Source organism: Castor canadensis, chromosome 11, assembly GCF_047511655.1.
Source record: "Castor canadensis chromosome 11, mCasCan1.hap1v2, whole genome shotgun sequence".
In the NCBI taxonomy this organism is placed as follows: Eukaryota; Metazoa; Chordata; class Mammalia; order Rodentia; family Castoridae; genus Castor; species Castor canadensis.
In genome coordinates, this window is record NC_133396.1 from 78,026,423 (window position 1) to 78,050,617 (window position 24,195).

Consider the following 24,195-nt stretch of genomic DNA (forward strand, 5'->3'; position numbering starts at 1 on the left):
GTCTCCACCATTCCTAAGTGAAGACATGATTAAGGCTAGCACATGGGGATCAGAGAATGATCTCAGGACTGAAGCAGGAGTATAACACCCATAGGCCTAATGATGTAAAGTTAGGGCCACTGGACAGTCAGTACCTCCCCATCTGATCATAAATGGATCACCTGGTCACTCTGGGTCTCATTTCTTTAGCTTTAAAACAATGAGGTATTGTAAGATTACTTCTAAGTCTTATCTGAGTCTAAAAGAATATCCTGTAATCATAATTTAAGGTTTCCTGTCTCTGGCATGCCCTGGACAAGCATTCTCTATTAAGAATTTTACTTAAACCCAGAACTTTAAAATCGTGATGTGTGTGTGTGTGTGTGTGTGTGTGTGTGGTATTGTGTTAACAAAAAACTAACACAAACATTAACATAACTTTGTAATAGTATTAAACTAAACTACCATGTATCATTCGAAAAGAATAAGTTTTGCATGCTTCTAGAGTTTTATTCATTGTTTTCTATGTACTTAAATTCAGTGAAAGAGACATACAATGTTTCTACACCCATTTTGAATTTTAAAAAAATCAATGACCAACATTTCAAATGCACTAAAAATCCTTAAATATGTCAACTACAATAAATTGCAGAAAGAAAAAATTGAGGTTTTCTTTAAACTGCTCTTGGGTGCCCTTCACTTTATACAACATAATAAAGTTCACAGTGAAACAAGAATTGCTATCCCATAATGCCTTGTTTCCTAATGCTCTTTTACAACATATGAGGTCTGTTTAGCATCCTGATTCCACTATGCTAATAGGTTATTAAAGTAAAGTGGCAGAGCTGGGACCACAGTGCAGGCTAAGAGAAATTCAGAAGTAGGTAGAGGTTAAAAGACTGGTGTGCTAGGCTGGTCCTGAAAGAAAGGTCTGTTCCTTCAAATCCACAGGGGCACCTGCTTGTTACTTCTGCTCTTATGGTAATTACCAACCACTACCATCAATGCTTCGGCCCCCTTCTTTCAAAATTACTGATTGGGAAATAACTACTAAAAACTAGCTTGGGGACAGTACAATTTCCCAGTTATGTCCCTGCCTGGCTGGCACACATCAATGCTAGAAGGGCATGTGTAGAATACATAGACAGAAGTTACTGACACCCTAGAACCAAACTCCTAACAGTCAGTTCTGAAGTTCTTACTGACATTCCCACTTATTTATGCAAGAAGTCTGAATCAACTCGCTCAGGCCTCTTTCCCTGATGTCTTTCTCTTAATTAATATTGCTGGGAATAATACTCAATGCTCGAGTGTTTGTTTTCCCAGAAGCTGAGGAATGTTGACACAATTCCAGCGCTTTTCGTAATTTCTGGAGATGAAGAAAATGAATAGTTTGTGATATGTGTCAACTTGCTACATTATTTCAGAGGACACTTTATTTTTCTAAGAATAAGAGAATCTAGATTGTTTTATTGCAAGAACAGTTTGTAAGTCAAGCTGTCTGGCATGCCTCTCTTTCAAAGTTCAGCTTTGAATCCTAGGCTCCTAAATAGTCCTCTAATTAAAAAACTTCTTTTGTCTTGTATTATCTCAAGATACTTCACAAAAATATTAAAAGCAAATACAGACATTGTTATTAATTCTGCAGCAGCAATACTTAGGTCAGAATAGGTTACAATTAAACACCCCACATCATTAGTCTAGTAGGCAGGTAGAAAATAATTCAGTTTCTAATAAATTATAGATAAATGCTGAGTAAGTAGCTTAATCTTGATTATTGATTATTTATAGTAGTGTTTTTCTCCTTAAGAATTCTGAAGAGATCAGGGGAAATTTTTTTTCAGTTTAATGCATTTGCCTTATAAAGTAATATGAACCTTGCCTCCTATCTATGCATTGGAAGCATACTGTCTGAAGGTAAGATATTAGCAGTAATAGTTAGTTTTACCAACTCAAGCGTGTTCCTAGAATATAATCTCTTCCATTATTATCTTCACTTTAGAAGTTGGAATCAATTTGTGAATGCACTCTGTTTCTTATGAATGTGAGAGAAAAGGAAGTTTAACTTTCTTATTATCAGGATAGATCCTTTCCTTAAACTTTAGTTTCTTAAAGGGAAATACCAAAATGTAATATTTCAAAAGGGAAGTATTACATACTCAATTCTCACAGTTTCTTCATGGGATAGAGCCTGCTATTGCTATTTTTCTCATTTCATAGTCAGAGAAAAATGGTGCAAGAAGCTCACATGGCTGGTGTGTGGTAAAGCCAGTATGTGAGTACAAAATCCAGTGGGGACAATTACAAAACAATTATAAAGACAACTGTATAAATGCAAACTGGTTGCCAACAACGTATTTCCACAGGTGCATTAATATTCATGTAACTATTAACAAACTTAGTGATAATTACCTGATACATCAAAAAACGTCTGTGCCCGTCCAGTACCTGCACTGCTGACAGCAGTGCATTCGTAGGAGCCTTCGTCAGACAAAGTGACCTTTTCAATATCCCAGTTCACACTGGCAGATTCTCTGAGGGTAAGAAAATGGGACAAAAATTAGTTGCTATAAAAAAAGAGACAAAGTTGGAAACAATGATCCCACTATTTCTTCTTGAAAGAGTCATTCAAAAGAAAAATGTGAAGAAGATAAATTGATGAAACTGCAGAGAAATTTTTAACTTTAAATTGAACACATTTTTCATTTTAACTAGACAGCTAAGATAGTCTACTCTGAGAAAAAGGCACAACAAAGATAACGTATTATGAAGACTCCAAATTTCTTAGGGAAATAATTTTCTGGCTGTGTCAACATATGAGAAAACAGAGCTAAAAAAAAAAAAAAACAGAACAAAACACTCCTTAAATCTCTTTCCTTCCCTTGTCTCTTTCCAGTTTTTGGCCAGGGATCTTAGACAAAGCAAACAAATCAGGTACTTTACAAATATGAAGGTAGATAATCAAGTTTTTAATTCTAAGAAGATAAATTCAGCTGGGTGCTGTGGCTCAAGCCTGCAATCCTAACTAATCAGGAGGCAAAAATCAGGAAGATCACAGTTCTAAGCCGGCCGAGCAAAGAGTTCCATGAAACCCTATCTCAAAAGACCCTTCACAAAAATAGGGCTGGTGGAGTGATTCAAGATGAAGGCCCCAAATTCAAGCCACAGCACCTCAAAAAAAAAGAAAAAGAGGATAAATTCATCTTAACTTTCTTATACATAAACTCCACATGGAGCTGTGTAATATAATAGTTCAACCTAAATGTACAATGAGAAAAAAAATCCTCTGCTATATTATGCATTTGTACATTTATTTAATACTTACTCTTTTTCCTCTAATACTGTTCAAATTATTCCTCATTTTCTGGAAATGTCTTAGTAATAGATATTTAATCTTTGAATTTTTTTTCTTTTGGTGGTACTGGGCATGGTACTCTAGCCACACCCTCAGCCCTTTAATCTTTGTTTTAAAAAAAAAAGATTACAAATCTAGAAATATAGGCATTATTGTGCTTTAAAAATATAACTGAAATATCATAAATATTTTCATACACTTCCTCCTTTATAATCTGTGGCTACTCATAACCTTTTTCTAAAAAATTCAAAATTCAAGCAGAATCAAGGTACTTCCGTGGAAATGTGAAAGCAGCTTAAGAGATGAAGCTTCCTGGGGATAGCTCCACCTCCCTTCCCACACCATGCCTATCATCAAACAACTACAAAGACTTACTGAGCTCTTAACTTCGTATTTAGCACTGACCCAGAGTTTGTAAGAGGAAGGTAAGGCCTAAGTTCCCATCATCAGAAAGTGAAAAGCTAGGCATGGTCTCTGTTCCATTTATTACAGTAGCTAACAACAGTCACTGTGGTTAGTTGTCTCAAGTCAATTCTGCATGCACTGTGTGCTAGTGAGCCTTCTTGTCAAATCTGAAGGAAATGGAATGTCCCTTAACTCTGATCACCTAATCTGTGTCTCGAATGCTAGGCACCAGTTTATAAGTGTCACAACCTAGGACACCCTGTAAGTTCCAGAAAGGCAGGAATTTGAAACACAAACGTCTTTGGTGTTCTCTGAAGTGTCTACTCCGAACTGAGCATATGTTGGGATTCATCAAAAACTTAGGCTCATGGAAACTTTAGAACAGAAAGTGAAAATTATTCTAGTCTCAAATCCCTTATTTTAAAAACAGGGAGGTTGAATGACAAGTCATTTGTTGAGAGACACATAACCAGTTTGCTAATTGCTTGAGGAATACTTTTATCAGGTCTACTTCGTGTCCTCTTGTTTATGAAAATAAATTTCTTGTTAATGCAACCTTTTCAGCACTATATGGCCACAATTTTTAAAAAGTTTCTAAGGGACAGACTTTGGGACAGGGAAAAGAACATGTCCAGTAGAAATGTGTCCCATTGTTAATCCATGCTAACGTTCCCTCACATCCCCTGAAGACCAAAGTGACTGACATCAACCAAGATTAAGTCACATGTTTCCCATTATTAGGAAATCTAGGGCAGAGACATGTGAGTGAATCAGGATTAGTGTCCGTCTATCATCACTCATGCTAATTTTGTCTCTAAACTCTCACATCCAAAACGCTTAATGCATGTCAGCAAGGCATGTCATGCCTCTGGACCACAAAGCTGGAAAAATGAGAAAAAGAATTCTTGTGGCTTACCTCCCAGGAATTGTGTAGAATTAATGAATTAATGTTTATAAAGAATCTCAAATGTCTTTGAAAAATGTCACTATTTAAACAGGAAGCAGAATTACTTTATTTCATCAGCCAGTTATGTAGCTTCATCATTTGATACCCTAGTCAGTTATGTTGTTGGTTATAAAATATGCAGCTAAGTAAACCATCAAGATGTGCTCTGCAAGGGGCAAGAGATAATGCAGTTCAATCTTTAAAGAATGGAAAAAGTTCTAGTTATGGCGACCATTCCTGCCACAGGACCCCTATAAAAGGATTGCATAAACTGACTGTAGAATATTAAATATCTTGTATGACAATGAACCAACAGTATAAAAGGTTGGTAAAAGAATTCATAAAACTTTTCCCAAAATGTACTGTTTCAGGTAAGTTTAAAAGGCATCACTCCCCAGAAATCATTTTCCTCCACTTTCTAAGGTCTACTTAATCTTGACATTAGATTACTTATGTTTGTCTCTAAAAGTTACTCAACTTTGCAAGGAAAAGTTGCCCACTCCTGTTGATTGTTCTATGCACACGTGCTTCTGGTCCACCACGTCATCTACTCCAGCGCCAGGGGACCTCCCTGGCCTTGACTTCTACCCTTCTCCTGGCTCACTGGACTGCACACACTTTGCCCTTATTTCTCTCTTTCCACGTACCCATGTGCACACGTGCACATAGTCTTCCTGGTATGTGAGTTCTCTTCCCTGGATATCTGATTAATCAACTCTCTCACCATCCTCAGGCCGTTACTCAAATGTCTCTCACCCTGAGCTTTATCATTTCCACTTGTGATTTCAAAGCCACATGCACCCCACCTGACAGCATGATTCTTCCTAATTAACCTGTTCGACTTTCTGCCATAATATGCATCGGGTTCACTTACTGCAACACTTTACACCAGATTCAGAGACACTGTGACCCCAACACTAAAGTCTCAGGGCATCTCCCTTACAAGGTCCCCCTCCAAAGTGTGGTGCCTAACACTGGATTCATAATTCTGTTTTCTTCTATTGGAAAGAGAGTGAAAGAAGGCAAGAGGGAATGGGAATTCCCTCTTGGGAGTGAATTTGTTCAAGGCATACTGTGCACATGTATGGAATTATCACAATGAAATCCCCTAGACTGTTAATGTATGATAAATAAAAAAAATTTTAAATCTGCTTTCTTTATCTAAGCATGGGACCTTCAAATTATATCACATTCAGATTCCATGAAACCTAAGTAAACCCTTGAATGTATTCTAGTATTTATTTTATCATCACATTATATTTATCACCTGTTTTCTGGGTCCCTGAATTACAGTGTGAACTCCACTAGGAAACAAACTTATGCCTGCTTTGGTCAGTGCTATATTCCAAGGTCATGAAGCAAGTAAGTGACATTTGCCAGAGAATAAGTACACAGAGTAAGCATCCATTTGTATTCACGTTTGATGCTATAAATTATTACTGACAGAAACATTTACACACTTGAAGTACTGGTCGACTCCAAGTGTAACTCCATTTCTGAAAAAGCTCACAGTAAAGGGCAAAAGACTGTCAACAGAGCAGAGAATTCGGCCCGGCTGCAGGTAGTATCCTGGTGTTCTCCTGGGCATTGTTACTTTGGGAGCATCTAGGGGGAAAAAAAAAAAAAACAGAGGCAAAAAAGTCACAACAGTATTGACTACTTCCTGAAAATCCATTCACAAGCCCCACACTTAAATTATCCCAGTAAACCCTCTGCATCCCAATGAATCCAAACCACTGAAAATTAAATTAACTTTTCATTCAAAGCTGGTTTATTTCTGGATAGCTCCAAAGGCTCCTTACTATGCTATTCATCTAATCGAAGTCTCCACTTATTTTTAGGACACACTATTTCTTGTACCACCAACGTAGAAAAAAATTTCACCTAAGTTATAATACCATGTCAACCATAGAATACATTTTTATTTCAAATATGTGAAAATATGAAAAGAACCCATACCTTAGCATCAAATTCATAGGGTAATTTTTTCCCAAAACAAATAAGGAAATTATTTTAAGACTCCAGCAGACTTCACAGCATTCAATTTAAGGGTAAACCAACTCACTTAAACATCATATTAGAGGAAATTTTGAAGTTGGTTCTGTTCTCATCATTCCACAGTGATTAAAAAGTAGCTGTAGAATTGTTAATGAATTTCACAGATCTTAACCAGAAGGTTGAGATTATATATAAGTATAAATGATAACTTGCTGTCTCCCCACCCAATAGGAAAATTTTAGAAATAATCCCTCTGAATCTTTGTAGGTCCATGGTTGAAACTACAGTTCTAAAGTTTTGGCCAGTTTCTTTAGCCTTGAGAACTCGTTCAAGTAGCAATAAAATGAAATGTTGCCTAATGTCCCCAAATAAGCCCTAACCTGTAATCTCATCTTGATATAATAGGATATATAAGTAAGTAGTTTACTGATAGTGTTAACTAAGTAACCAACTAGTAAAGGCAGAATGGTTACCAGTTGTTCACAGTGCAGTACTGCTCATGGAGCAGGTTTCCAACAAATGCATATTAATGCATATCCAATTTAGATTGCTTAATCAAGCCTTTTTAGACAAGGAGGGCGTACCAGAATTTCCCAGTTCCAGTTCATACACTTTTGATTAAAGTAGTCACAATTCTTAGATCTTTAATTGGAAAGACTTAATATGAAACTCTGAAAGTGTTATTTAACAGTTAATGAAAACTGAGTTACTTAAGTATGAACGCCCATTAATTTGTTGACAAAGTAATATGAGGATGTTTTCAATTTTATAATCCATTCTTTATCCCTGGGACCACATCTCTACTTTAAGTTTATAAAGTATCCATATTCCTTCCAATGTTGGATAAAATGACACCTCACCTGGTACAACACTAGAAAAGGACACACTTGACACTCTCTGGAAGACATAATCATCTTTGTCATAGCCTGTAACTTTGAGAAAGAAAGCTTCACTTGGTGGTATGAAGTCAGAAATATTCCATATGCCATAAGGTTGCCGATCTGGGTAATATTTAACAGGAATTGTCTTAAGAGAACCTCCTGAGATACTCAGAAGTTCGAGACGATCTACTCTAGCTGGATTAGAAATTCCAGAAGTATTCAGCAGCACATAGGTAGGTACTCCTACAAGAGAAAGACTTTATTACTTACAAGCTACACATGATTATAGTTAAATAAATAAATGATTACATAAATATCAACATTATAGTAACATAAAAGTACCTTAAGGATGAATGCTACAGACTGCCCTACAAATTGTGGGCCAGTTGTAGAATCTTTTCTATGCAAAAAAATAGTTTATGCATGGCCACAAAAACTATGTAATTATCTTATAGTATTTAACTATGTTTATATGGAGAACAATTTGAATTATGGATACTGTACTATATGATGTTTGATTGCACGAATATTTTTAAAGATTCAATACTTTGTAACCTTACACAAACTGAAACAATAAAAATAAACAGTGTCCTGAAAAAAACCCATAGGGTTCACAGTATGATTGAGTTTTTTTTCTAGTTTTAAAGATATAACTATTAATATATGAATAAAATAGGAGAAAGAATAAGCTTTAACAATCAGCAATACTAACATCTTTAAACATACAATGAACAACAGTGCCTTAAGTTTTTGGCCATCTACACACATTTCATCTTTGCAATAAGGCAAATTACAGATTTACAGTAAAAAAAAAAGGCTGAAGATTGGATTAGTAGTTCTCTAAACTTAGTAAGAATAGAATCAGTTGCGATGCTCACTAAAACTCCTATTTCTAGGCCCTACATTCTGTGGTTCTAATTCAGGAGATTGGAGTTGGCCTCAGGAATCTGAATTTTTAACAAGTAATTCCGGTATCACTGGTCTTGGGATTACATTTAGACAAGCAAGAAAAGAGCATCATGTTTAAAGTAAAAATGCTACATCTCTTGATTTTATTGGATACTACCAAGCTATAAAATAACAGACTGAGAAATATTGTTCAGTTATACCACTTTAAGTAGGATGCACATACAAACCTTGCACGGGTCTGCTGACTGTTTTTTTGAAGTCCAGGGTGGGCTTTCGGGAAAAGCCAGCTCGGAAATCAATAGTACTGAGGCCAGTGATGCGAATAGAGTGCCTTCCACTGCTAGAGGTCTGAATATGTTTGACAATAAATCCAGTCAGCATTGAGTTTACAATAAAGCTGATCACAATAAACACTATCAGTATAGCAAACTGCAAATGTTCAATTAAGATCGATGTCCAACAACAGAAGTTCTGAACTGGGTATTCTGAACTTAATTATGAGTCTTTATTTTAAAGTACAAGTCTCTGTTCTAAAATACAATTCAATAATACATTGCATGCCCAATGGTAAAAGATGCATGTGTTCAATTAACAATGTGTGAACATGAAGTAAATCTGTAAGAGCTCCATAAAGGCCTGAACCTCTGCTTTGTTCTCTGATGTTCTCATGGTAGATGCCCAGCCAATACTGATGAAATGAACAGATGATTAAATTTCTCTCACAAATAACATTCAAGTTCAATTCTGGAGGATTTTTCCTTTTTCCTTGCCTCTGGATCTTTCTAGCCAGGACAATTACAAGAGCTATTTTCCAGAATTCAGCTCAGCAGTGTTCTAACAAAGGTACTTGGTGCTGGAGTACAAATGTGAGTAAAACATGGTGCTCACCCACCAAAGTTCATCACTATTGCCAACAGATGGAGAAGGAGGGGTGTTTAATATAATGTAATAAATGGAGGAGAGAAATACACAAAAGAAGTATAGACAAGCCTATTTGGCTAAATCCTTAATAGGGGCGATGATGGCTAGAATAAATATTGAATCACAAAGTAAGTACTAGAGTGACTGGTGTATGCATGAATAATAAATAATTTGGATTGAGGCCACAGGATAAAATAATACTACTCATGTCTACTGGGCACTTCCTCTGTGTTCAGGCTATTTAAATACAGTGGCTTATTAAATCCTCATTACAAGCTTCTAAGGGAGATATCATCACTTTCCTTACTGTACAGGTAAGGAATTTGTGACATTAAGTTGTTAAATAGTTTGTTCAAGCTCACAAGGTTTGCTGACTTACAGAGGTGGGATTTTAATCCAAAGGTCAGGCTCCAGACTCTTCACCACAGGGCTATATTGTCTAGCAAGGTAAGTTAGCAATGACCTCCACCTCAGTTTCTCTCAAAAAAGTATGTGAGGACCACCTACGACTACAAATCACTTGGGTTGTTTGTTAAAAATGCAGATCCTTGTCTTCAGCCCAGATTTATTTATGTGACACCTAACCTCTTATTAACTGAATTCAATTTTAATTGATAGAGCTATTTTTTATTTCTCCCTCTTAAAGAGTTACAATGTTTTATAAGGCAGCAAATATTCCCAAAGGTAAAAACCAAACAAAACAAAAAATAACTTCAGCAATAAATTAAAGATACAATGTATGACTTACATATATTCAAGGTTACCTAATTAACTTATGTGTCAGACATTGTTTAAACACTTTTTTAAATTAGTGTCTCATTCAATCATGACAATATGAAATAGCTATTATTTTCCTTCAGATTTAAGGAGGTAAAGTAGTTCTCTGTGGTCTAAGATATTAAGTAATGGATCTTGAACTCAAATAGATGTCCAGATCTTTTCAAAGTATTTGCACTTAAGTGATACACAATTCTTTACAAATTTAAAAATATGGTAGTTTCAGTCAATGATTTATTGGAAGTCTACTTGAGTCGGGTATTGTACCAGTCACAAAAACATAATAATGTCAGCTAGATTTAAATATTAACATTTTATTGGGCATTGTGTCTTTGTAGGAATGTGAAGATAAGGAAATAAATGTACTCTGAGCGTGGAATGAATTCTATTGAAATACATCTACACACACTCATGCACACATGTGTTTATATACAAATAATCTTTTTTTAAATGAAAGCATCCCATTTAGTTAACAGCCTGATATCGGCAGGTCAAAATAACAGCAAAACTTTCCAGGAAAAATCCATATAAAGCATTCCATCGACCTAAAATGCTGAATTAATGCTGCACCTGGTGTAATCTACAGCTGTTCAAAAGAGTCACCTGGTGAGGATAATTGAAGAACCACATAATAGCCATTCTGTGTGATCCTCTGTTGATTTAATCGTGATTCCTAAATAAGCTATGACTTCTAAAATAATGTTATCCTGAAGAAAATACATTAGTATTCTCTGACAACGAACACAGCTATCTAAAACCAACATATTTCTAGTAGGCTCAGAGTTACAATGTAATCACATGGTTTGCTACACTCCCTCTCTACTTAGAAGACTTTCTAGGGACAGTTATCCAATTTTACTTAATGGAAACATACCCAGGGGATGTGCTGAATTACAGGATCACACAGATAATCCTAGGCTAATAGAAACATTTTATATTACCAAAACCTAGCATTTAATATCTTTGTAGGGAATTTCCCTAAGGAACGGAGGACCAAACACGGCCCAGAGAGTTTCGGTAGTTATAGTCCAAAATTCTACATACAGATGCAGCAGCCTGAATGGAAAATTCATGTTGCTTTCAGAATAAGATCCAGAATCTGTAACTTCCCTACAAATGGAAATTTAGGAGCATAAAACCACCTTCTCTTCTGCTTTTAATAAAACTTTATGTTCTTTTCAGTTATTATGCTTTACCTACATCAGAGGGAACTTAAAATATCTGAGTCTTTTATATCACTATACCCAATGAGTTGACTCATTGTCTCAGTTTAGTGAAAGCACCCTAATAAGTCACAGCAAAGTACTTGATATAAAAACCACAAAAGAGAAGAAACTGTCACTCAGGGCATTTTAAATCATGAATCCAGTGAAGTGTCCCATGCCAGCACAGCAACTGTAAGCTATCTAAACCAATTCTTGTGCCTGCCTCCCTAGATATCATCAGAATAAGTGTATTAATTTTTATTCATAAGTATTTATGTTTCTCGGGCACTGTGGCATGTACTAGTGACAAAATCTAGTCTATAGTAAACTAGAGAAAGGAATCTCTACAGAAATAAAGATAATATAAGGAGAATCCAAGATGCAGAAAAATTGCAGTAAAAAGCCAGAGAGAGAAATAGGAACTTTTCAGAGGTTTAAAAAAAAAACTGGTAAGACTTGATGAAAGTGTTCATATTTGAGCCAAACTATGGAAATAGTTTGAAGGGACTGAAAAGAAGGGAGAAGGATTGGAATGAAGAGAAAGCATGGGGAAGGAGAAGGTGAAAGATTGAAGATAACCAGAAAGGTTGAGTGGGGCTCAATTGAGTGATCCTTCAATATCCTGCTAACATCAAATAATAGATTATCCTCCATATTTGGGATAAAAACTGTTATTTGAAACATCAAAAACCATTATTAATTCTTGTGATCCAGCAAACATTTTCCAGATAGCAGGAGATGGCACTGAAGGTGCACTATCTAATCTCAGACATTTCTGTTCTTGAGAAAGCACACATGTAAAAACACTTATCATTCATTAGCCATCCAAAAGAGAGATCCAGTGTCAGCAGCAATATTTATGTCAGTAGATACAGCTCCATTTTCTTTGTATCATCTTGATATGTTATTTTGGTGTTTCACATAGGAGCAAACTGAGTTTATTATTCACAAGTTGCACTGTAATGCTTATCAGTTGTTTGCTATTGTTAACATTAATTGTACCCTAGAAATGGTATAATCCAGAAGTGAAAGACTAGCTATAAATTCAAGTTAACATGATAATAGATGCTGTGTCTTTTTATTATATTATACCCTTAATTATAGGAGACTGAACTTAGAGACTTGTCTAAACAGGGTTTTCACTGTCTCATCACTTTTTCATCACTCTGCTCACTCACAGGTGAATCCTTGGTCCCTCTCTGCTCTAATTATCAATTAAATGTGCTTAGTGCCTATTAAGTAAATAACATGGAGCGTGTCCAAAAGCAGACACTCGGTAAGTGTTTATTGAGTGGATGACTGAATAAATAAGTGTGTTAGGCACAAGGTAAAACAAAAGTCATACAATAGCCCTCCTCTAGGCAAGAATCTGACTACTGGAAATACCACTGGTTGTAATCCAAATCACCCAGAAACAGTTTCAAATGCCTCACAGTAAGTTATTAACAATATGGAAGAATGATATTGCTTACATATAGTTCGAGCCAATAATGGATAACCTCATGTCATGATTCAGAAAGCAAGAAGAGAATACCTCAGTGGGCCACTCACATAGATTACTGCTTAAAGTATCTGGGAATGAAGCAACTCAACACTTCTAAATTCTTTTCTACTGTGGTCACAGAAGTCAGACTCAATGCTAGTCATATTTGAAGGAAGATGGTCAGAATAATATCAATTTTAGCTACATTTATTTAAAATATTACAGCAAAACACTTCACCATTGCCAAATGAATGTACCCAATAAATACCAAGTACCCACTGCAGGCAAGGACCTGGGTGAATAGAAAGGTAGCTAGGACTACTGCTGATCCATTGGTTAAGAAATTACCAGATCTGCTTTCACATTGCCTTTTCCCTATCCTCTTATCCAATATAACCCACCTCAAAAAAATTCATGCTACATTTTTATTTTCCCTACATAGTCTACAGTTCTGAGAATAAAGAAATGATATCCTAGCACTTGAAGAGAGTTAAATGGAATCTGTCATTTTTTAAATGATGGAATGAATGTAGGTATTTTTTCTAAATAAAGTAAATAAACAAATGCCTCTTTGAATTTTCATGGCATACCATCCACATGCACCTTCACAACAGTTCTATAATTTGAATCATGATCCCATAAATCCTAGTTTCTTATGGAGGGAAGCTGATCCAACAATAGAGAAAATTATGTATGAGGTTTCTTCATTTGGGTTCCCACAAGGACTCTAAAGCAAGTGGTTTACATGGCAGATGCAAAGGATGCTGATAGAAAATGATATTGGAAAACAAACTGGCCAGTAAAAGGTGTGCTCTTAAGCTTGCTCCCACAGTGGACCCTGGAGTTTATTCCTCCAGGGGCTGAAAGCTGCTCCTGAAAGGTGTTAATTCCTCCATGGAACAGCTTTCTCCTCTCTGGAAAATAAAAAGCTTCTTAGATGCAGAAATGCAGGCGCTGAAGTTGGAAGCACCCCAGACCAGAACATATGGAAAAGTCTCAATAATGTGGGCAAGTCATTCAGAGTACCCATTACAGCAGGCCACACAGCGATCTGCAGCAAAATCAGAACTCTGCTTACAGTATCCCAAATTTCAACTCTTATGTTCTTTCCATTCTCCTCTATTCTGCCAAAATAGGATACTTTCTTAGAGTGACTGGACACCCTTTAAGATAATTCAAGGATACAAAAACCATTTTGTGCTAAAGAAAATAATGAACATAGATCTACCAAATAACAATAGCCAACAGTTCTTGAGATCTTGCTTTGTAGCCGAAACTATGACGAGTAGCTCCTGTGTCTCATCTTGCTTTCATTCTCAGCCCAATCCTATGAAGTAAAGAACTGCTATCCCCTCAAGACAGAGGAGGAAAACAAGCACAGAGAAGTTCTCCCAAGGCAGTCCAGCTGGCAAGTGGTGGTACTGAGATTCAACCCAGGCAGTTTCATCAGAGCCTACTGCCCTAACTATGATTCTCCATTGGCTCCATCTCTGATGATTCTGGAAGCGTGAGGTGGGTAATAAAATCAATCTACAGATTTGACGATAGGAAAATTATCCAAGAATTTTAAATGTTATTGCGTGGTATCAGTGACGTTCATTAAAAGAACACTACCAAATTCATGTGATCAAGACCCCTCCTACACAAACACTCTGTATACTGTTTTTTATTAAAAGTGCTCTCCATTATTTCAAATGTAGATATAAATAAACTATTGTATGTACTTTATAAAACATGCCAACACAAAAATGAAACATAAACAGACTTCGTGAAATAACAGCACCTTCACTGTCCACGTTCCAGCCTCTGGCTCCTTTACATTCACCACTTTGGCAGAGTTATAGATATTTAATAGCTCGTTCAGGCCAAATCCCTTTTTTACCAGCTTCCCTAAAAGACAAACATACAGGTAACAAGCATAAATCTTTCTTCAGTTCAATATATCGGCTAATTTAACATTACCTAAAGCTAAGAGTAAGATCAGACCTCAAACAACACATTTTTTACTAAAATATGTTGCCAAAATGAAAGGCACACCACTTCCAATATATATAACCAGACAGACATCTGCATCTATAATTCAAAATGCTACTTTATTCATATCTAAAATATGCTCATACAAACAAAAATGTCTTTTTTCAAAATCAGAGAACAGGATGGTAAAACCGGTCCTATCTAGGGCATCAGTGGGAGGGGAAGGATGTAAGGAAAGGATGTAGGAGGGTGAAAATATTAGGTACTCATGGATAAAAATGGAAAAAATAAGATCTATTGAAATTATTCCAGGAATGGAGGGAGGGGGAACAGAGGAGAATGATGAAGGGGTGAATTCAACTATGACATATTACAAGAACTTTGGTAAATGTCACTATGTACTAGACCCTGGTACAACAATAATTTTTAAAAAGGTTTAAAAAAAGCCCTTAATTTCAGTGTTTCTAGTCATTGGACCTGAAGTAAATTATTCCTATTTGTTTTAATAACTTAATGGTAAAATGAAAATAATAATTGACAAGCTGTAATCATATTTCTAAAGCCAGCCTAGGTAACAAATACTATGGCACCAAGAAGTTAAATGTAGTCACCAAAGACATTTTGATTAATTACATAGAAAGCAAAAACAGAAAACCAGAATAAAATAAAGGTCTTTTTGGAGATCACTGTAAGTATTACTGACATGAGAACCCTGGGCATATCTCTGTACAAAGTGCAAAACCTTAACCAATTTTCCATGAATCACAGGAGAAGGCTTTATTTATCTCACAGGAATAATCAAAACACATGGTGTAATAAGGTGCGTGGCACCATCCCCTCCTGACCTGAGATTTACCTAAAGTATCTCATAGTTGGAATCTAGAAAGAAAAGCAGACTTGGAATGGAGCCACAGTTCAAGAGTTATACACTCTTGGTAAAGACCAAGAATGTAAGAAGCAGTATGAACTCCTGTAGTTAAATAAACTAAGTTGTAAACAGTTTAGATTTGAATGAAAAGATTTGTAATTACAGTGTACTGAGTGACTTTTAAAGTAGCAGAAACCTAATCAAAGGTACAGGTACTTTTCATACCTGAACTATATAAAACACATCTTTCCTGGATAGCCTGAAGTTACTGCAGAGAAAGGCACCTCCAACAGACCAATCTACTGATGAGGCCAAACCTACAGAGGTCTTGAAAAAGAGGTGTTACTTGTTTGATAAATTTCAATGTGTTTGCCAGTGTGGAAACGGCTTCTGAAGACAATTTCATATGCTGTTTTCTTTTAGGAATTATTTTCTTCTAAGATAGAAACAAACAAAACTAGCCTCCTCCCCCTTTATAAAATATTCACAAATGCAGAAAAAAATTGCAGCATATATCAAAAGCTATGGCAGGAACAAAACTATTTTGTAAATACCAGTAGGTAAAAATATTTCTAAGTGCAAATGTTAAGAAAAATAGGCTTCTTTCCTTATTAGATTGCTTTTCAACATAAGTCTTATTAATTATCAGCCAGTAATTGAATGAGGCAAACAGTATAGTTATAAAATGCAATTAAGTGAGAAAGTAAATTAAATTAACACATCCCTCTACTAAAAATATAAATTGGGTATTTATTTATTTATTTCCATGCTAGTGACAGAATCCAGGACCTCATGCATGCTAGGTAAGCACTATACCATTGAGCTGCCTCCCTGATCCTAAATTTGATTTTTAACAGCTATCTTTAGTAAAATTAAACCTTATCAAAAAAATGATAATGAAAAATTAGTTGTTTTAGAAGGAATCTTCTATGATTCTTTTAAAAGTAATATAAAATGTTAAATTTTACAGTTAGTTACTGTGCAGTATCTTGTATATTAATTAAAATATAATTTCAGCTATAACTTAAATATTTTTTCACTTGGATGATTTAAGTACAATAACTTTACTAAATCTGATCTGTTTAAATATGAGCAGTATTAGCTTTTCAAATATCATGTTAATTCAACAATACTTAGGACTAGAGAACATTCTATGATTTAAATATCTCTATTGACTTCTGAATGTATAGAATTTATTCATAAAACTGGCATCAACTTTATATAACTAAGTATGCAAAAAATTCTTCCCCACCATGATTTTTGTACTTTATTATGTGACATTTGATCTATCTTACCTAAAGGATTGCGAATTTCAATCATTGGAGAAGGGCCACTCAGAGACACAGTGACCTCTTTGAGGCTAGGATCAAAAGGAATTCTCCAAGTATTTACAGCCTGTTCCAAATGATCTGTGGATAGGAGGTGAACTTTGGAGGCCTGCACTGCTTCTTCCACCCACTTTAACACCTATCAGAGAAAAAGAAAAGTGTGAGTGATAACAGAAAGCATTTATAGTTTATACCACGGCTTTTTCAGGGTCTGTGGTTAATCACATGACACAGGCACTGGTACAAGGATGAGGTTTATTTTGTCCTTAGCGAAGGCAGGACTTCCCCTACCTCTGGTTGTTGTAAAATCTGAATAAAACTTTGGTCTAACCTGTGTTCAAATTTCAAGTTTTCCATCTTGGAATAATATTAAAAATAAAATTTCACAGTCCAAAAACCAGTGAAGTGAAACATGCAGATATTATAGTTTTCTGTGTCTCAAGAACCTATTAAAATGAACCTATTAAAAAACAGAGATGAGACTGATAGCTTGTGTCAGGACCAGACAATGGATGGTCTATAAAGTCTGGCTCTGATATTTGGATTTCTTCATAAAGATCCAAATGAAAAATACTGAAATGCTTTAAGTAGAGGAAACATAAAAAGTGATATATGACAAAGAAAAACAGTGTTATCATAAATGAACCCAACACAAAGCCAGTATCTAATGCCCGACAAGTCAAATGGCGTGTCTTCAAATTTTAACCTTATATGATCTGCACTTTGTATTTGAAATAACACATGAATCACCTAAAGAAGCAGTTACCATTATTTTAAAAATGGGTTTTTAGTGATCTATCATGTTTGAACACAAAGACATGGACAGTATGCTCATCAGATATTTCCACACAGGAACAGAGCCACACGGACTGTAACTAATATGTGAGTACTTGTGGAACAATATAATCACTGTTGACATTTTCATCTTAATATATGGCAGATGATGCCTTACTCAAGAAAATGGACAGGATTGACTTAGGGTCTGAGAAAGCATTTGGGAGATTAAACTAGTAATAAATAAGTATAAAGATGATGTCTTGTACAGAATTCAAAAGAGCAAAGAGAAATTGGACAAATAGAACACATACAACATGGTCATAAATGATTCTCACTTGAAAAAGTGGGAAAAGTACCAGTAAGAATTGTATGGCATCTCAAGTTTAATACGGAAGTGCAGTAACATCAAATAGAAATGAAAGTGAAATCCATTTTATATGCATCCTCTGGAAATTTACTTATCTTTCCTTAGAATACAATGTACAGAGGTTATGATTCATTATTGGAAATCTACTCTAACTTCTATTAGCTCTACACATAAAAATCTCCAAGTCTTAAGTATTCTTAACAAAATGGAAGCCTTCCTAGTTTAGTTGTATGTTCCTAAAGCAAGGGTGCTCAAATATGATAGACTATAAGCAGAAGTTGGTTTACTTTTAATATTGTTTCCAATTCATCAACATTTATGAGCTTTCACAAAGAGATTATCACGTGTCATATTACTACTTGTTGGAAAAGACACAATACAGACTTCTGTCAGGGAGTCTCAAATCACTTTTTTAGCCACTCATAAGAAAAATCAAATTGAAAACAGATGCAAATCACTTTATGAGAATATACAGATACTACCAACATGTGAATAAAAGTAGATCAATGCAAGCTATACGATACCCCATAAGTGAGGTTTCCAGCTTCTCAACTTTGCCAGATATAAGGAAAGAATCTTTGACTGTCTAATAACAAGGAATGTTCTCATGGGATTGGAAATGATCTTCTATTAATTATAATGACAAAAAGAATAAAACTAGAATAAAGTGAGACCTTTGGATGGTGCATTTTTATCAACAAAAAATCTTTTTCAAACCACTGGGGAACTGTTTGTACTACATTAAAACTTTTAATGTAAAAATGGATCCCAGATGATTTTCAGCAGCTTATATGTACAAAGGGCCTTTGAGACCATAATCCAGATCCTTACTTTGACAGATGAGAAAACTGATATTTGAAGTGAGTTCCAATTTTTTTTAAAAAATCTAACCACAATGATTCTGGCTCAGTGGTTACATTTTTATTATAAGTCCCTTGTTTCTGAAGATGCTCTCATAGTTTAAAGATTTTATAGCCTATGCAATAACCAACACTTAAAAATAAGTTCACAAATCAACCTTGCAGTGGAAAGAGGACTTATTGTTTTGAAAGCACAAAACCAGCATCTATTATTATGTATGATGAAATACAGAAGTACAGTAGAGCAGGAATGGAAGTGAAACTAATTTTTGCATACGTCTTCAAGAACAGAGCTTGAAGAATTCCTTTGTTTGGGAGGTCATATCCTATGGGGTAAATTACATCCAAATGAATTTCCCCAGAACATTCTTTTTTCCTCTTGGTGAAAAGGGGGAAATACGGTGAAATGTTCAACATAATTTGCAATTGTGCATTTATTTGTGGTGTTGGCATTACTGTTTTTATTTATTGTCTACTTCCTTACTAAATTGTAAGTTCCATGAGGACAGAGATCATGGCTGATACAGTATGTGGAACATAGTAGAAGCCTAAGTAAACATGAGGAGGGAGGAATAAAAAGGAAAGAACAGAGCCAGCCACCAGGGGCTCAGGCCTGTAATACCAGCTACGTGGGAGGCTATTATCAGGAGAATTGTGGTTCAAAGTCAGCCTGGGCAAAATACCTCATGAGACCCCCCATCTCCTTAATAACCAGAGCAAAATGGACTGGAGGTGTAGCTCAAGCTGTAGAGCTTCTGCTTTACCAGTGTGAAGCCCTGAGTTCAAACTCCAGTCCTACTAGAAAGGGAGGGAGGGAAGAAGGGAGGGAAGAAGGGAGGGAGGGAGGGAGGAACAATTTTATGTCAGATATTTACCCTCAGAGTTAAAAGTAGGCTGGAAGGTAGTATTCGGGTCCTGTAACAAAGTCTGTGCTCAGCACTGAATTTTCAGCATTGAAATCCAATAGGGTTCAAATCTATATGTGTGTTCTTAAATCTGAGCATCATAATTTCCTTCTTCTTTGTGGAAGAGTAATACTCCACTGTGGAATTTTCTTAATCCATTCATCAGTTGTAGGGCATCTTGGCTGTTTCCATAGCCTGGCTATTGTGAATAATGCTGCAATTACCATGGGTATGCATGTAGCTCTATAGTACACTAACTTAAGCTCCTTCCATATATGCCCAGGAGTGGTATGGATTGAACAGTAGTTCTACTTTCAGTTTTATAAGGGATCGCTATACTGCTTTCCATAGTGGTTGTACTAATTTATACATTCCCACCAAGAGTGTGTAAGGGTTCTTGTTTCACCACACCCTCCCCAGGATTTGTTGTTGTTTGTGTTCTTGAAGATAGCCATTCTAACTGGGATGAGAAGAAATTTTAGTGTAATTTTGATTTGCATTTCTTTAATGGCCAGGGAAATTGAGCACTTCTTCATGTGTTTATTAGCCATTTGTACCTCTTCCTTTGAAAAATCCCTACTCAATTAATGCACCCATTTCTTCACAGGGTTGTTGGTTCTTTGGGAGTTTAGTTTTTTGAGTTCCCTGTGGATCCTGGTTATTAATTCCTTATCAGATGAGCAGCTGGCAAAGATTTTCTCCCATTCTGTAGACAATCTCTTAAGTATACTGACTGTTTCCTTTGCAGTGTGGAAGCTTTTTAGTTTGATACAAACCCATTTGTCCTTCCTTTCTCTCACTTGCTGGGAAATTGCCTATACGCTTCAGTGTATTCCCTACTCTTTCCCGTAGTTGTTTTAAAGTTTCAGGTTTTAAATTAAGGTCTTTGATCTACCGTGAGTTGATATTGGTGGAGGGTGAAAGACAGGGATCTGGTTTCAGTCTTCTACATGTGGATATCTAGTTTTTCCAGCAACATTTGTGGAAGAGGCTGTCTTTCTACACCATGTGTTTTGAACTCTTCTGTCAAAAATCAGTTGAGTGTAGCTGTGTAAATTCATACCTGGGTCTTCTGTGCATTGGTTTTTATGTCTGTTTTTTGTGACAATACCATGCTGTTCTTATTGTTATGACACTGTAGTATAGTTTGAAGTTGGGTATTGTGATGCCTCCAGCACTGGACTTTTTGCTCAGAATTGCTTTAGAGCTTAATTTTTTGAGCTTTCTATAGATTCTGGTTATTATTCCCTTATCAAATGAATAGCTGGCAAAGATTTTCTCCCATTTTGTAGGCTGTCTCTTAAGTATACTGACTGTTTCCTTTGCTTTGAAGAAGCTTTTTGGTTTAATGCAGTCTCATTTGCAGGTAAGTGGATGCAACTGGAGGACATCAGATTAAATGAAGTAATCCAGGTTCAGAAAGACACAGGTTGCTATGTTTTCTCTCGTATGTGGAAGACAGGTCCGAAAGATAAGCACACACACAAAAAGAAGCATGATAATATACACATTTTTATATAGAACATGTTTGTAATAGTGAAGCTACTCTATGAAATTGGGGAGAAAGGAAAGGAAAAGAGAACAACAGAGAGTGAACAACATTGAAATTCATTGCGTATGTGCAGACAGATTACATACAAATACACAGTGAAGGCTGTTGAGTAACAGGAGGGAAAGGGTGGGAGTAATAAAGCGAATTGAACTGACCAGAGTACAGTATATTCACGGCTGAGATACATGGAGAAACCCTTCTGAACACTGACTTTGGAATGAAAAATGAAAGACAGGACTATAAAATAGGCACTGTGAGGGGATGGGTACTTGTGGGGAGGAGGGAATGTAGGGAAAAAAGGACAGTGAATACTGTCAATGAACTTTATATACATACATGAAATAAGACAATGAAACCTTTTGCAATTGTTTTAAGTAAGGGAGAAATGGGAAAAAGAAATGGTGGGGTGAGCCTAAACAGTGTACAGTGTAAGCATATTAAGAAATGTCACAATGAATCCCTCTGTACAACTAATGTATGCTAATAAAAATGCTTTGAGAAAAAAAATCGAAGCATCATATTTTTCATGGCTAACTTGAGATTAAAAATGCAGAGGTAACATCTCTAAAATTGAGTCACTTTTTTGTCCAGTTTTGGTGGTACTGGGGTTTGCACTCAGGGCCTTGCGCTTGCTAGACAGGAGCTCAACTCTGTGAGCCACCTCCTCAGCCCAAGCCAATTTTCTTCTAAAGTACAAAAAGGCATGCTTCTCAGTAGTGCTGGATACAGATTTTTGAAGCTCAATGATGGACGAACCTCGGTTGCGTGTAAATGCACCCACCTAATAAGTGGAGCTTACCTTGGAGAAATGTTGTGCATTATTATTATAATATCAGCAAGCATGTTTCCAGTGAGGATTACCTGCCCGATCCTCCAAAGAACTTCACACTGATTTTTACAGCAGCCCTATGCTATTAGTTCACAGGTGCAATAGATAAGTTTTGCAGTTGACAAAGTTCATAATCGCACTAGTAAGAAGGCTAGACTTGCCTTCTGGTTCCAATAATCTTGTCTTTTGCATTCTATTTTCTGAATTATCATAAGGAAAAATGTCAGTTTGCAAGAATAAATGACAAAAATAAGAGCTAGTGAAAAAAATCAGTGCAAATATTTTTAAAGAGAAATGGCATACAAAATGTAGTGTTCACATTGGTATATATTTTTATCATCATTTGGGCAGTAAATTGTCAAGAATTGAACAATTTAAAAATACTAAAGCCTTTACCTCTATATTGTGTTTCATGTGACAAAGACTTACTATGATCTAAGACAATCATTTTGTGGCAAACATGTAGAAAGCACTGGCAGGCTTCACTGTCCTCTGACCTGGCTAAAAGACAGACAATACTCTGGATAACCAGGAGAGCCTTTGGACAAGGGTTCAAGTTCATTCCTCACCTGCAGTATAGCACAAAGCCCACAATTCAGAATGCTCTTAAAAGTCACTAAGCATTGCTTGATCTAGGTGAACTATGAAGGAATGAAGAAGGATCTCAGACACATGGATCTGGAGTTCATTTACAGGGAGTAGAGGTCAGAGATACAATGGAGTTTAGAGCCATGAGGCTCCCTCTTGTAGCCCCTCCCTACCAAGAACTTAAACAACATCATCCTGTGGGAAAAATCAATACAAATAGAAGTAAATATATATACAAATAAATAAATATAAAATATAAATAAATAAAATACAAATAAATATGAATAAATAAGCAAAATACATGACGGCTCAAAGAGAGCCATGGAGGAAGTCTCCCCTTGCTCTGATTGTAGTCAACTTTCCAGTGGTGATTTGCTCCCTTGAACATGTGCACATGTCAGTTAGTGTGCTCTTCATGTCAACGTGAATGCCCTAGTTGTGTGGCAAGGAGCTTTTTCATTAAGGATGAATGGGCTGGCACTCCAATTTTATACAATACTGCTGTGAGTTTGGTTAATTTGAGCCTGTTTCTAAAGATGGATAGACTCACAGTACTGACACATCCAATGTCGTAATTTGTAGATCTTAGCAAGTCTACCAAAAAATGTTATCAATGAGGTCTCTTGACAGGATCTTCTCCAAATAATATCCATTTGTGTTACTGTTTATGAATTTTGTGTGCCTATTTAATTTGGAAAATTCTATGAGCTTACCAACAGTGATTCATTATATAGCTCTTAAATGCTCACAGTGAAGTTATGCAAAATAAGAAATGACTCACAGGTTAGAAGATTTAAAATGAGAATTCTGAATAAACTAAATTTTACCCAATTCATAGAAAGAATATTGGTTGGAAAGTGTTAGAAATTGGGAAGGTATTAAAAAAAACTATGATGATGGTTCCAAACTCTGTGATTATAGTAAGAATTAGTATAGTATACTTTAAATACGGGGAATTTTACCATGTGTGAATTATATCTCAATAAATTTTTTTAAAGAAATTTGGGCCCAAAAGAAGCCCCAGAGAGGACCGACAAAAGGAGTGACCCTCAACGTCAACTCAATGAGCACTGAAATCTTGTGTATGACTACCACAACTAGCCAGGCACCAGTGGCTCATACCTGTAATCCTAGCTACTCAGAAGGCAGAGATCAGGAAGATCATGGTTCAAAGCCACCCGGGACAATAGTTTCTAAGACCATATTTTGAAAATACCCACAAAACAGAGCTGGTGGAGTGGCTCAAGTGGTAGAGCACTTGCCTAGCAAGCATGAGACCCTGAGTCCA

General features: G+C 36.0%; 1 protein-coding gene across 5 annotated transcripts in view; it reads right to left on the bottom strand.

The window, feature by feature from the left end:
• Hmcn1 (hemicentin 1) overlaps positions 1-24,195 on the bottom strand; it is a 441,079-nt gene that overhangs the window by 249,138 nt on the left and 167,746 nt on the right. For all 5 annotated transcript variants that reach the window (XM_074047247.1, XM_074047248.1, XM_074047249.1 and 2 more), the window contains exons 5-10: positions 16,997-17,168; positions 14,643-14,749; positions 8,701-8,821; positions 7,544-7,807; positions 6,146-6,290; positions 2,392-2,513 (exon numbers count right to left, since the gene is read on the bottom strand). In XM_074047247.1, the coding sequence (XP_073903348.1) occupies positions 2,392-2,513; positions 6,146-6,290; positions 7,544-7,807; positions 8,701-8,821; positions 14,643-14,749; positions 16,997-17,168 (931 nt within the window). The remainder of the gene's footprint in view (positions 1-2,391; positions 2,514-6,145; positions 6,291-7,543; positions 7,808-8,700; positions 8,822-14,642; positions 14,750-16,996; positions 17,169-24,195) is intronic.